The 15,641-nt window shown below is 46.5% G+C and overlaps 1 protein-coding gene and 1 pseudogene across 1 annotated transcript in view; both read right to left on the bottom strand.

The window, feature by feature from the left end:
* LOC102972228 overlaps positions 1-1,543 on the bottom strand; it is a 37,774-nt pseudogene extending 36,231 nt beyond the window's left edge.
* Positions 1-15,422, bottom strand: part of DNAH5 (dynein axonemal heavy chain 5) — a 283,958-nt gene extending 268,536 nt beyond the window's left edge. Inside the window, exon 1 of the mRNA XM_042997483.1 lies at positions 15,314-15,422. Within this exon, the coding sequence (XP_042853417.1) occupies positions 15,314-15,325 (12 nt within the window). The 5' untranslated portion in view covers positions 15,326-15,422. The remainder of the gene's footprint in view (positions 1-15,313) is intronic.
* Positions 15,423-15,641: the final 219 nt, after the last annotated feature.

Raw genomic sequence — 15,641 nt, 5'->3', positions numbered from 1 at the left:
GACATAGACGAGAGAGGGGGTTAAAGAAGAGATGTGACTGAAGGAGAATGATCAGAGAGGTGGTGCTGCTCTCTGGAAGGGCCATGAACCAAGGGCCAGTCGTGGTGGGTTCATGAAGCCTTCTACTCCTTCCAGTATTTTTCGAATGGGCATGTTTTGGGTTTCAGCGGGCCTATTCCCACCACCATTCCATGCTGAGGATGACTAATAATTTAGCACTTCGTCCCCAGCTCTAGAGACACTCCTCGCCTGGATCATGGCGACACCAGAGTGAGTACCACCACCAGGAGACCTGGAGACATCACCACTAGCTGCAAGAGGTGGACACAACTTCAGGGTGACTCCTGGGGTGGGGGGAGGAGGGGGGACAATGCACTCATTACAGAACGAATGTTGGAAGGAGTACGTGTGTCCATTCGAGCAGCCCAGCAGGCCAGAGATGGAAAATCATGCATCAGTCAGTGTATCAGCCCCCTGCACTGGGTCACAGTAAATACCTCCGGCCCCAGTCACCTCCCCTCCACTGCCTCTGGGCCACGGGGAGTTATTTCAGAAACGGCCTGGGGGGCGCCTGGGTGGCACGGTCGCTTAAGTGTCTAACTCTGGATTTCGACTCAGGTCCTGGTCTCGCGGGTTCGTGAGTTCGAGCCCCACATCAGGCTCCGCGCTGACAACATAAAGCCTGCTTGGGATTGTTTCTCTCCCCCTCTCTCTACCCCTCCCTGGCTCAAGCTCATGCTTTCTCTCAAGATGAATAAACAAACTTAAATATTAAAGAAAGGAAGGAAGGAAGGAAGGAAGGAAGGAAGGAAGGAAGGAAGGAAGGAAGGAAGGAAGAGCAAAAGAAAGAAAAGAAAAAGCAAAAGAAAGAAATGGCCTGGCTTCTCTACCCCACCATGGGGCCCGTTGGATCAGAGGAGAACACCTGACCAGCTAGAGAGATTTCCTCCATGGAATTTGGAGTCAGAGCTGACAGAGAATGTGTCTCCTGGGCGGCTGTAAATGTGGGAGCTCAGAACCACGGGCGGGCCTCTTCTGCCTACGGGCAGGCTGTGGACGCCAACAAAGCCAGTCTTCAGAAAGAGACGAACAAGAGTGAAGCACTCACGTGTGCAGCATCCGGTCAGGTCACCTGCCAGTCCTGACTCGGCACCCCCTGGGGTCCAGCACCATCGCCAGGCACGTGGGGATTCCCTGGCACAACCCTGCCCTGTTCGCTTTTCCTGCTTTGGTTGGCGTAGGTTTCTTGCAACCAAAAGAATCCTGCAAGAATCCTGCAGGAAGCATTTACTGGAAAACATAAAAATCCGTGACCAGTCTGTATTCAGCTCTTCAACATGTTCCTGTGAGCAGAATCCGGGGTCAGCACACTAAGAAGGTCGTGGAGCCCCAGGCTTTCGTGCACCACCTCTCAGGCCCCAACCTCACCTGCTCCTGGGGCCCTGGGCCACTTGGTCTGCCCCAGCTGTTGTGGCTCACCCACCCCTGCGACATCTCTTGTTTGGTGCCCGGGGTACATGCCTCTGGCCTGCAGACCAGCCATGATCACAACCAGAAGAGCGGGGGAATTAAAGCCAATGAAGCAAATGTTACCAGTGGGAAAGGGAGGCACGAGGTGAACAAATTCTCACGTCTTTCCCTCCACTGGACTGCCCTAGGCTCTTGCAGCCTCATGGCCCACAGTCCCAGCAGACGGCTTCCAGAAGCGGCCAGAGACAAGACACGCCCTCATACTGACCCTCCCTCCTCCCCCACCTCACTCTGCTTTTCCCTCGTTCTTGCTTCCCTAGCACTGCACTTTTTTTTTTTTTAATTTACATCTGAGTCACTTAGCATATAGTGCAATAATGATTCCGGGAGTAGAACCCAGTGATTCGTCCCCTACATATAACACCCAGCGCTCACCCCAACAGGTGTCCTCCTTAATGCCCCTTGCCCGTTTAGCCCATCCCCTCACCCAATACCCCTCCGGCAACCCTCAGTTTGTTCTCTATATTTAGTAGTCTCTTATGGTGTGTCCCCCTCCCCATTTTTATATTAATTTTGCTTCCCTTCCCTGATGTTCATCTGTTTTGTATTTTAAATTCCACATATGAGTGAAGTCATACGGTATTTCTCTTTCCCTGACTAATTTTGCTTAGCATAATTCACTCTAGTTCCATCCATGTTGTTGCAAATGGCAAGATTTTATTCTTTTTGACTGCTGAGTAGTATTCCATTATATATATAAACCATACAAACCACATGTTCTTTATCCATTCATCTGTCGATGGCTATTTGGGCTATTTCCACACTTTGGCTGTTGTCGATAACACCGCTATAAACATCGGGGTGCGTGCCTAGCACTGCAGTCCTAATAAACTGGTAACACAAATCCATGCCTTCAGGCTCTGCTCTTCAGGGAACTCATTGCAAGATGTTCTTATTTGAAATGAGGTCTATGGGAAACTCAGAAGCTGAATATGGTAGAGATAAGAAGACGAAAAAAAAAATTCCTGGCTAGTTTTCTTTTTGGTAACTGAAGATGTAAGAGTAGATACTGTAGTAATGAACACAAGACATAAAACAATTGACTCCCTCCCAGTGTTACTCTTGTAACAAACCACCAACCTATTTCTCACACAAGAGACGAAAGTAAGATCCTCTTAGCAAATATACTAAGTTTAATGCAGCGTTATCTACCAAACATGAGACAATTTAATCAGAGGCTTCAGTGGGACTCCTCAAATAAGGACGACTTTGGCCGGGAGGAAAATGAACACAGTGGTGAACGACAGAAACCTGCCCCATGGAAATCAAATCCCCAAAAGGCCAAGTTCAAGGAAGCCACGTCCTGAACAGCCACTAGGTGGCGGGCTTGAACCATTTCTTGACTTCCTTACCTAAAGAGTCACTCCAGGCTTGGCCCTGCTCTTACTCTGGTTGATGAGAATTTGCTCTTTTGACAAAATGAAATTTACTTGTGAGAACCTGAGAATTTAAGAAATCTCTGAATTTTCAAAGTTGAAAATTGTCTTATTAAATCATAGAGAATGTTTTCCTTGTCCATTTGCCATGTGTATTTTACTACGGCTCGTCTTAGCTTCCTACTCTTGAGAGGGAGGTATTTTTTATTCTAGAGTGTTTGATGAGGTCTTTGGTTCTTTTTTACCTTAATTGGGAGGAGTTTGTGTGTTTGCTGGTTAAACAAGGTATTTTGAATTACAGCCTCTCCTGGAATAAGAAGCATTTCTCAAATAGAGCCAGGGCAGAAATGGAGGCTGTGTAATGAACTGGGTCACTGGACGCCCAAGGCAGGTAGAAAAGCCAGGGAGTGGAGGGTGTGTTTGTGCTGCATGCAGGATGCAGGATGGGAGGAGAAGCAGGGGGATATGTGGTGACCATATATATACAATAAATGAACTCATTTCTTTATAATTTTGTTAGGAATACTTATTAACAATCCTTCATAGCTTCACAATAAGAAATTCATAAAAATAATTTGCTATAGAGCTGTACAATGGAATTGAACACAGCCGTTAAAAATTGTGTTGGTGCACTTGGCTAGCTCAGTCGGTTAGGCAGGCGACTTCCAATCTTGGGGTAGTGAATTCGAGCCCCACACTGGATGTAGAGATTACTTTTAAAAAACAGTCATGTTAGGGGCACCTGGATGGCTCAGTCGGTGAAGCATCTGACTCTTGGTTTCAGCTCATGACCTCATGGTACATGGGTTTGAGCCCCACATCAGGCTCTATACTGACAGTGCGGAGCCTGCTTGGGATTCTCTCCCTCTCCCTCTCTCCTTTGCCCCTCCTCACCTCGTGCTGTCTCTCTCTCAAAATAAATAAATAAACTTAAAAAAAGAAAAAGAATCTTAAAAAACAATCATGTTAAGGAAGCATTTTAATGAAACTGAAACATGTTTATGACATGCTATAAAGTGGGAAACAAAATCAGGCTCCAAGAGTACGAATGAATGTTAAGAAAAAAATTTTCAAAATAAAAATAAATTTCAGGGCACCTGGGTGGCTCAGTGGGTAGAGCGTGTGACTTCTGATCTTGGGATTGTGAGTTCAAGCCCCACAGTGGGTGTAGAGATTACAAACATAAAATCTTTTTAAGAAAAATAAATAAATTTTAAAAGTAACACAAATAGGGGTGCCTGGTTGGCTCAGTCAGTTGAGCATCTGACTCCGATTTTGGCTCAGGTCATGATCTCACAGTTTGTGGGTTCAAGCCCTGTGCTGGGCTCTGTGCTGACAGTGCAGAGCCTGCTTGGATTCTCTCTGTCTCTCTCTCTCTCTCTCTCTCTCAAATATAAATAAACATTTAAAAAATAAATTAATTAAATAAATAAAAATAAATTACCTGTACATACATATGGGGAAAGGACTATTCATAGTGATTATTTCTGAGACTGAAAGATAGGCCTACATATTATTTTTTTATGTTCTTTTTATCCATATTTCCTAGGTTTACTTCTGTCTTGTTTTTATTTTTTTATTTTAATTATCAGCATTACACTTTACTGGGCCCTGTTCTAAGCACTTTATAAATACCAACTCGATCCTCACCACATGACTATGAAGTCGCTATTGTTACTGTCCCCATTTTTTATACATTAACACATTGAAGCACAGAGAGGTCAAGTTACCTACTCGAGGTCACACAGCTAATGAACAGTTTGGCCAGGATTCAGACCCAGGAGATCTGGCTCCAGAGTCTATGTTCTTAACTAATAAAACAAGAGAAAAATAAATTAAAATAATAATGAAAAAGAAAGGAAGCAAAAGAAGAATGAAGACAGAAGGGAGGTAGGGAGGTAAGGCAGAGGGAAAGAAACCGTGCCACGGGGAAAAATACGCATGGGCTTTAACGAACTTTAAAAGATCATTTAATGCCTCTAAAGTTTTATTATTAAAGGGAATCTGGCTTTTTAAAAAGGAAAAGGAAAAAATTAAACTGAAAAACAGGTAACAAACATTGAAGTGGTTAATCCTAAGTAAATTAACTGGAAGAATCCAGAAACATGCAAGTGAAATGTCTTAAATAAGAGGCTCTGATTTTTCCTTTTCCTTTTCCTTTTTCGTCCCCCATTACTTCACACTAGCTCCCCGCCCCTCTCAGAGCACAACAGTGTCGAGGGGCTGAATCTCCATCACTACCCTACAAGTCTGGACTGTGCCCCTACCGCATGCCTCAACCCGACTAGCATGGAAGTCACAATTTTTTCTTAACTAAGTAAAAGAAAACCAAAACGTGTTAAGACAAAAAAAAAAAGAAAGAAAAAGAAAAGAAAAAAAGAAAAAGGAAAAGGTGTTATGCCCGGCTAAACGCATAGGAAACCATAAATATTAGCTGGTACTCTTTTAAGTCTGTCTCCTTCAAGACCAAGGGCTGAAAGTTAACCAATGAAGTCTATTTGTGCACAGACCAGCAGGCTCCGCCAGACAGCCGGAAGGGCTGGGCCACCCAGCACTGTCAGAGGAGGGGACAGGGGCCTGAATCATTCCCATTGGCCCCGTGGAGCTCCACAGGGAGATCAGAGCCCAGGGGACAGGGTGGAGGGCAGGGGGAGAGCCAGGGGAGGAAGGGGGGAGGAGGGACAGAAAGAAGCCTGGAGCAAAGGAGGAGGGAGAAGAGAGAAGTCAGCAGGGTGGGATGCGGAGGCTCTTCACAATTCCAGTGCTGGGGTTTCTGATTTGAGGCAGAAGACGCAAACACAGGTCGAAACTCATGAAGTCTGAAAACAGGAGGAGAACCATCTCTTTACTTCCTCGGTCCCTCAGCATGGACTTTGGGCAAAAATCCCCCTCTGCAAAAGTGGTGAATGCATCTTTGTCTCAGAATCATGGCCAGGATTAAATTTTGTAAAGACGTTTGAGTGTCACCTGAAACAAACATGAAGTAAGATCTTTATTTCGCTGTGATACCCTCCGGGACACAAAGCAGGAATTAACTGACTTTCTGAAGAGGTAATCTTAACACAAACAAAGCAAGTGCTGTTTAGGAGATGAAGACCCAAGCCCAAAGCGTGGCAAGGTGGTGTCATAAACTCACAAAAAGTGAGTCCATGTGGCCCTTTCAGCTCATCTGCTAACCTACCTTCCGGGAAACGGGTATTTTTTTTAAATAGTCGAGGACTGAGCTGGGGTTTTTTAAAGGATTAAATTGCTTTAAAATATATCGTTCGTGTCGCTGCAAACGCCAAGTCTTGTTACAAGGAACTCTCCGGAGAATGAGGGGTTTGTCTGGTCCACGTCCACAAAGACTGGATGGGCAGCGGCTGCTGCTTGAGCAGCTTTGATACTTGGAATTCCTCCAAACCCAGTGGTCGGCCAAAGACGATCGATTATCTTCATCCTCTCCCCGACAGGTATACTGATCCCACTGTGCACCTCAGACCCTCACCGTAACATCCACCGTATTCCCAGACTACCCAGAAGACCGCGCATAGCACCTTTAAGAAACCCAGATAAGGACAGAGATAAAGAATGAAGGAAAGACCGTAATATGTCTTTTCAGAATTTCTGTATCACTGTCTTTAAAAGATCATTTGCACCTAATCTTTGCTCTTTAGCCTTTGACAAAAACGCATAAAAATCTTTTCTTTTAACGTTTATCTTTGAGAGAGAGGGAGAGAGAGAGAGAGAGAGAGAGGCAAAGTGCCAGTGGGGGAGGGGCAGAGAGAGAGGGAGACACAGAATCGGAAGCAGGCTCCGGGCTCCGAGATGTCAACACAGAGCCTGACGCGGGGCTCGAACCCACGAACCAGGAGATCATGACCTGAGCTGAAGTCGGACGCTTAACCCACTGAGCCACCCAGGCGCCCCAAAAACACATAAAAACCAACCTAATTTCTCTGCACTTACCAATTTACTAGTTATGTGCTGGGCCTTGTTTATTTCACATTGGTGCCATGGCCTAAAAACGCTGACTTTAAAAGTCTGTGTTTAAGAAATTCCACCGCAAGAATTTATATTTATGTCCAGGGGATTCCCCTTGTGATGGATCTGTACCTGCGTAACATACTTAATGAAGAAGTGCCAGGCTATTGGTATTCATTCTCATCTAATGTGATTTCCCAATACTAAGAGATCAAGAAGGTAAGAGTACATTATTAGCCATTCTTAAATCTTATAATAAGATTTAAAGTACTAGTTCACTGGGCATATATTCGCATAGTCACCGAGACAATTACAACTTCCGAGGTAAAACGTATTCAGTCAGACTCCTCTACTGAACAAACCACCCATAAGACACCGCTAGGCAGTGACCCATTTGCTTCTTCAGATGCCTTATTTATCCCAGAAACACTGAAGCTCTTTTTTGAGAAGTGAAAATCTATTTTTGTTATTCATTAACACCCTAGAAGTATGTATAACCCAATGAAAGGGCAATGGGAAGTCACAAACATGGGGTATGATTAACATCCTCAATGAATAGGCAATGTGCACCCACCTGTTTCCTTGTTGGTGCCTGTCTGCACATGCTTAGCTTTAAAACAGAGAATCTAAAATTCTAACAGAGATCAGATTAGGTCCCTAAGTCATTATGAAGTTAACGAAGCCAATGTAATCATGATGTCGATGCTACAAGACGTTCGAAAAGAAGTTAAATATACCATACATTACTCCCTCTAAATGTTCTCATTAAGCAGGTAGAACATATTTTAGTTTGTTTTCTTTTTAATCGTTTTTAATTTATTTATTTTTGAGAGAGAGACAGAGCGCGAGCAGAGGAGGGCCAGGAGAGAAAGGGAGACACAGAATCCAAAGCAGGCTCCAGGCTCTGAGCTGTCAGCACAGAGCCTGACGCAGGGCTCAAACCCTCAAACCATGAGATCGTAACCTGAGTCGAAGTCGATGCTTAACGGACTAGGCCACCCAGGCACCCCTTAGTTTGTTTGGGTTTTTTTAATGTTTATTTATTTATTTGGGGGGAGACAGAGAGTCAGGGAGGGGCAGGCAGAGAGAGGGAAAGAGAAAATCCCAAGCAAGATCCATGCTGTCAGCCCCAGAGCCTGACACAGGGCTCGAATCCACGAACCGCCAGATCATGACCTGAGCCAAAATCAAGAGTCGGACACTCAACCAACTGAGCCACCCAGGCGCCCCATGGGAGAACATATATATTTTTTTTAATGTTTTTATTTATTTTTGAGAGAGAGAGACAGACAGACAGAATATGAGCAGGGGAGGGGCAGAGAGAGAGGGAGACATAGAATCCGAAACAGGCTCCAGGCTCTGAGCTGTCAGCACAGAGCCCGACGCGGGGCTCGAACTTGTAAACTGTGAGATCATGACCTGAGCTGAAGTCGAACGTTAACCGCTTAACCAACTGCACCACCCAGGCACCCTTAAGAACATATTTTAAAGGTAATAAATAAACTGATGGGGAGGGGTTTCTCATTGTTAACTTTCTGGGTCTACACAAGCCTAGGAAAAGAGAACTAAATACCCAAGCATTCTGAAATTAATTTTCTCAGCAAAAGTCAAATATTTTGACTCTCAGAAAGTCAAATATTTCACCCACTCTATTGTTACTGAAACGGTAACAAAATGCAGATTTCACAGAATTTGGTCCCATGAAAAGACTCTTTGGTTAAACATTTTTAAGCATTTATACTCCGCATCAGAATAGAGATAGATATAGGTATTTCCTCTCATAGCATAAGAGCATAAATAAAATGAATCCTCAAAAACAGTTTAAAAAGCCTGAGTATGGCTATAGAAAGATTTACTTCATGGTAAATCTGGTTCTGGAATCAGCATCAGTAATTCATAGTCACATCCCCACACAGTGAGAGAGCCAGCAGTTAGCTGTGATGTGCTAGCCTCTTGCGATCAAGATGAACCTGGCCAGAGCACCCGTTCTGTGCGCTCCCCAAGACTTCAACCGGCCCCCAGGGGACTGAAGGGCTCAGGATCACCTCCAGCTCTGAGCTTCTTCCTCCAAGGTTCAGAGGAAGATGTGCAGGGATGGAGACAAAAGTGTAACATGGCCCATGGCTCAAACTCCAGAAAGCACACAGTGGCTCATGCATATGGCAGACCCCCCCCCACCCAGCCCACCGAGGTCAGAGCTGGGAAGACAATTTCCAAATGAACAGCCAGCATTCCCTGGCCCGGCGTGGGGGTTCCTTCCATGACTTCCATTGCACCTAACCTCCATCCATGCGCACCCCAGTCTTCCCTCCGGGGCCTTCATACCTCCTCCACCCCTCACCTCCCACCATTGCCAGACAATGAACTTGCCACAAGCCATTTTCCTGGGCTGTCCTGGCTTTACCCTTAGGTCTCATTTCCTTTCTCTGGTGACTTAACTGCATTCATTTGTTTTTCCCAAACAAAGACAATTTCCTCCCTGAAAAGGAATTCTACCACTGAGATCATTAATTATTTATATTGACCTTCCTGGAAAATCACCATCCTCAATTCTCTTAATAGCCGAGAAAGTTTGATACGTTACAGAAACACAGACCTTTAAAATCATGACTACAAGAAAACTTCGGCAAAACAGTCCATCGCACCACGAAAAACAAAGACAAAAGAGTGGGAACCCTGCTGTAAAATGACCCCCGCTACGTGGCAGATACGAAAAGATACCCAACCCCAGACACAACAACCACCTACAATCAAAGCCTGACCGGACACGGAAAACAAGGTTATCCTACCCTTTGGCATTATTACTAAAGGAGCCACCCGGAGCTGACCGTCTTCTCCACTTCCAAGCATGGATGGAAAAGGAATCCGGTTCGAGAAGAACGACCTCCATCTGAGAGCTCCTCACCAGGCTCAGCCTCTTTGCTCCAAGTCGGCTGCTCACCTCAGTTGTCCGTCTGCTGCCATCACCACATTGCCTGGAACATCTCTTCTCTCCGCGAGGCCAGCTGTTTGCTTCCTCGGGCGCACCTAACAGCTGTGCAGGTGCGTGGGCCACGGTCCATGTTCAGCAGCATCCATCCATCACACAAGGGGCACTGAACCCGGATGGATGCAGGTGGGCTGACCACGTTCCAGAAGCTCCCCACCGAAAGACGGTCATTAGACAGGACTCCGAGGGGCCGACGGAGGGCAGTTTGAGGTCTTGCCCCACACTGATGCCCCTGTGCTGTGCGGCCATGACGATCACACACGTTCTGTGCGGAGTGGGTTTGCATTTTGACGTGTCGGGGATTTTCGGCGGTGTGTGGCGTGCCTGTCTTCCCGCTGGGATGGTGATCTCGTAGCCTTGATTTTCTCAGCTGTGGAGATGAAGATCGTGACGGCACCTACCTCACCACGCCGTAACTGGGATTCACTGAGACAATTCGTGCCAACTGTTTGGCATGGTGGATGTTTGCTCAGGCTACTGTAACAAAATACCGCCAACTAGGTGGCTTAGCAGAAATTGATTCTCTCACAGTTACAGAGTCTGAAAGTCCAAGATCAAGGAGTCAGCAGGCTGGGTATCTTCTGAGGCTTCTCCCCTTAGCGTGCAGACGGCCACCTCGTCACCACGGCCTCCTGAGGTCTTTCTGTGTCTGTGGCTTAATGCGTTCTTCTTCTAAGGGTACCGACCCTACTAGATTAGGGCCTATTTGTCCTCATTTGACCTTAATTACCTTTTTTAAAGCTCTATCTCCAAATACAGTCACATTCAGGGGTCCTGGGGGTAGGACCCTAACATATGAATTCTAGAAGACAAATCAGTTCAACCCCTGGTAAGCACGTCTGCTGTGATACTTATCAAAACCCATCATGTGGTTATATTGGTATCTTTTTACTAAATTGTAAGCACCGTGAACTTACAGAAGGGAGTGTTCTTTTTCCTTCTCAGTGATGATCATCAGGGCCCTATCTAGTCCCCCCACCCCACCCCCGGGGGGCCATTTGCTCTGGCTGGAGAGCTCTATCCTCCTGACCTCTCCCACCTCTCACTGGCCCCCTTCTATGCCCTGTCACACTGTCTTCCCCACCAGGCTGTCAGCTTCACACACAGACGAAGACTCTGGTCTATTTTTTCCCCAACATCTCCCCAGTCCCCAGCACAGTTCATGACACTCAGTCAACCCTCTTAGAGGGAACACTGCCAGAGTTAGTGATGACTGCTTCCTGTGAGCTAGGCTTTCCTGTGTTTCTTTGTAATGAACAATAACGTGGACATTTCAGGACACCAGGGTATCGCACACTTCTATTCTTTACGCCAAACTGGCTACACAAGGTTCAGAAGTTGCCCGCACAGCATTCAGCCCTCCGTGAGCAAGATTTTTTGCTTTCCGCAATGTCCAAGCATTCTAAGGAAGCCTGCAACCATTTCCATGCGGGTGACATGGACGGCTTTGCCCACATCCCACAGCCAAGCCCTACCTGGAAGCTACTTCCCAAAAGAAAGACATTCTGACTCTCCACATGACCTCCTCGGAGGCCCAAATGTTGGCCCATGGGAATCCAATCATCATTCTTTTACCCCATCCAGGGTAGATACAAGGGCAGGTTTCTTCTAAACGACTTATTAAAATAGCATAGCCTTTGGACAGAGTCCTTATAGGAATCCGACAAGTATCACATGTCCTCTGTCCCTTCTCAGTAGGTTATTATCCATTTATCCATCTCCTGCCAGACAGATGCACTGAGCTCACTGGAAGTTACTCGAAAGCGGCAGGCAACAGTCACAATTTGTTCGTCTCACTTGGTCCCCCCAAGAAAAGGGGGAAAATATCGTTACGTGTGTAGTGAGTGTTAGGGAAGCTTCAGAGTCACAAAGGAAAATTTGAGAAAAGGGCCTGCCAGAAAACACTCCACGCAAATGGTAGAAGAAAAGAAGGAACAGGTGGGGAGGGAGGGAAGGAAGGACGGGAAGGAAGAAAGGAGGCGCGGAGAAAGAGATAAAGGAAGAGAGGAAGAGACGGAAACATGGGAGAGGGGAGGAAGAAAGCAAAAGTCACGGTCCCCGGCGCGCTTCCCACTCTGTTTGAAACAGAGCAGGTGCGCTCGTTGAGTAGAACTGAACTGCTCCATCCTCTTCTGACGTCACCTTCGCTACCGGCCTCACTCAAACATCTCTTCTAGGGAGGAGTAAATTCCAAAAAAGGGAGCTTTCATTCAGCAGATTCCCTGACGCCAAACCACACGTGGGAGGCGGCAGTGGGGTGAGCCTGTCCCTCGGGGGAGAGGACAAACTCCACTCACGATGTGCAACGCTAGTCTCCTGGCAGGAGAAGAACTCAACAGTCAGGGAAAGCAGCATATCCTAGGTCGGCCATTCACTCTTAAGTTGAAGCTACTGGTGTTTATTCATAAAGAAATGAGTGAGCAGTTGGTGGAGCCTTTTTTTTTTTTTTTTTTTTTTTTTTTGGTCTGTGGGTTAAAAGTAAGGCTACAAAAAGTAAAGCCAAATGCAAACAGCACAGAGGTATATAAATAAACAGCCACGGGAGCTCAGTGCCAGGAAAGAGATTAGCATGACTAAAGGAGAAAATGTAACAGGTAAACTTCCTCCTAGCATTCCTTATGCAGCGGGAACCAATTCCTCGAAATAGCCACACTCCCAGCAGCCTTTTTCTAATGCTGGCACCAGCCTCAGACATGCTCTTTCCTGGACCTGGGAGAAAAGCAGGGGGACCCCTGGCTTCCCCCAGGAATCGAAGGTTCTTTCCGGGCACATTTCACAGATGTAACCATGTGTATGCCTTAACTTTGTGTCTGTGTCTATTTCTCTCCACATTTTCTAAATAACGTAACCAAAGAAACCATATTTGCAGCTTCCGTGATAAATTTTTATAGCTGCTAAAACCCTTCCCACATCAGCCTGGGCTTAGGGCAATCACCTGCCTTGATGAGGTCACCAAAAGTGTTTAGGAAACAGAGCTGCACATTTCTCTCATTCTTGCTGCACTTCACGTTGATCTGGGCATGCTCATTTACCACCTTCCAGTTCCAATTTACATAAAATCCAGGCTGCTCTCTTAGCTGAGGGAGAGCTCACAAGTTGCAAAACAGTGTTTGCAGGGTGACCAGTGTGCACAGAAAACAGAAACATTTATCAAAGGAGGGGTCGCCTGGCGGGCTCCGTGGGTGGAGTCTGTGACTCTTCACCTCAGGGTTGTGAGTTCCAGCCTCACATTGGGTCTAGTGACTACTTAAAAATAAAATCTTGGGGCGCTTGGGTGGCTCAGTGGGTGAAGCATCCAACTTCAGCTCAGGTCTGATCTCACTGTTTGTGAGTTCAAGCCCCGCATCGGGTTCTGTGCCAACAGCTCAGAGCCTGGAGCCTGCGTCAGATTCTGTGTCTCCCTCTCTCTGTGGCCATCCCCACTCACAATCTCTCTCTCTCTCTCTCAAAAATAAATAAACATTAAAAAAATTATTTAACAAAATCTTTAAAAAAAAAAAAAGAAATATTTACAAAGGAACGCTAAGTTTGCTCTAGAGGAAGAAAGTCATGTAAACATTTAAGGGGCATTCTTCCCTATAATTTTTCTAACTACAAAATCCCTATAAATATAAATGTTTATCATTTATAATTGACCTCATGTATCTATATTCTATTTAAATGTGATTTTATATATTTAAATACATAATTTATATTAAAATGTATAAATATTTATATATTTATCATATGTATGTTCATTATAGAAAAAGTTTAAAGAAAATTAAATTCCTCTTTAATGCCACCAGCCAGAGATAATCAATATCAACATTTTGGTGGATGTCCTTTTATTCTGTCTTCTATACATATTTACAAACCTTTTTTATTTTTTTTATTTAAAAAAATTTTTTTTAATATTTATTTTTGAGACAGAGGCAGAGCGTGAACAGGGGAGGGGGCAGGGAGAGGGAGACACAGAATCCGAAGCAGTCTCCAGGCTCTGAGCTGTCAGCACAGAGCCCGACGCGGGGCTCGAACCCACGAACCATGAGATCATGACCTGAGCCGAAGTCCGAGGCCCAACCGACTGAGCCACCCTTTTTTATTTTTATGAAATTGGAACAATACTGCTTTAGTGACCTAATTTTTTCAATATTAAAGCAAGCATAATAAAGCATAAGAACATGGTATAAGGTTGATAGCCATGTTCTATATCCTGAGAGGATAAAATGTATGTAAGATTATATAATATATGGATTTTTGTTAATTAAGATGCAAAAAAGTCATTGGTTTACTGGTATTACACATAGCAATGCCCTCCGTCATTTCAGGGTCTCTATTTTCTCTGACAGAAAATGGGGGGAAGTCACTAAACAGACGAAAAAGAACTAATGAGAATTTGTCTTAATGAAACACAAAATAGATATATGTTGGAAATTCCAAGTATTTATAACATATTTATCATAGGAAAATAAGAACATTAATATGAATACCATAAAAGATGCTCACAAGAATAAAACGGCTAATTTTGAGTAAGGTAAATATCTACAGAGAGGAGGAAAACGTTGAAGTGAACTCACATAAACTACATACACTGCTCTTAATTAAATAAGTGTACGTCTACATTTATTAAATCATGATGCAGATTTTATTGACTAGGGTGCATAGTTCATGATTCGCGTAATAGATTCCTCTGGTTGTGGAACTATAGAGAGTGTAAGCGAAAAATACATGTTAAGTACCATCTCCCTCGAAGATAAATGCAAAAGCAAGTACTGGGGTTTTTTCACCCCACAATATTCATTTGAGAGAGAGAAAGAGCACAAAGCCATTGGAAATGAAAGCTGATTTCAATGCACGTAGGTCTCCCGCCCTTTCTCATCTGCTGTGCACCGAGGCAAATAACTGCAAAAGACGTAAGGAAACCACCTAATGGGGCTTTGGGCGCACACCATCCCTCTCCCTCGGCGGCCCGCTCTCTCCAAGGGAACTAAACATTCGCTCTCGTCCAAACCCCAGGGCCAATGAGAGCTAGTAACAGCCAGCAAACTTGGCACCGAAGCGGCCTCCGCCACACCTGGATATCCCTGATGCTCGCCATGGGACAATGGGTCGCTTGGGGCCGCGCCACCGACCACCACCAAGTGGCCTTTCCGCAAGAGGGAGGGAGGAGGGGTTGAAGACACAGGAATGAGGTAGGAGCCTATGGCTTTTGCATGCTAGGGATGCCCTGGTGGGCACGATTGACCACCACCCCTGAAAAAAGCTGCCAAACTCATAACCCAGCAACTCTAGCCCCACAAACTCCTGGAAGCGCTTTCACGCCCCAGCCCCGGAGGTGAAGCCCGCGGGCGCCGCCAGCGCGCGCACCCCGCGGAGGGAGCGCCGGGCTCGGCCGGCGAGGCGCCGCGCATGCGCCGCGAGGGTGGGCCGGCGTGGGAGCCGCGCGGGGCCCGCGCAGGGCGAGCGCGCAGCCTACCGGTTTGTCCATGGCGCTGCGCTCCGGCGCTCCTCGGGGACAGGCGGCTGGCGGAGGCCGGCCGGCCGGCGCTGGGCTCCGCCGTTCTGCCGTCGTCTTCCCCCCGGCCGCGCCGCTTCCCGGCTTCCGCTCCGGCCGCGGGTCGCCCGGCTGGCGCGGCTGTTTGCGGCTCACGCCGTTGCCATGGCGACGAGCGCTGCCCCGCCCGGACCGGCAGCCTCCTCCCGCGCCCCGCGCTCGGGCGCCTCCTCGGGGCCCACGGACTGCGCAGCCCCCGGGGAGCCGGCGCCCGGAGAGCGGAGGTGGCCCAGAGCTCCCGGCCACCGAG

Source organism: Panthera tigris, chromosome A1 (genome assembly GCF_018350195.1).
Source record: "Panthera tigris isolate Pti1 chromosome A1, P.tigris_Pti1_mat1.1, whole genome shotgun sequence".
NCBI lineage: Eukaryota > Metazoa > Chordata > Mammalia > Carnivora > Felidae > Panthera > Panthera tigris.
Note: the sequence above shows the minus strand (reverse complement) of the source record. Positions and strands in the feature narration are given on the sequence as shown.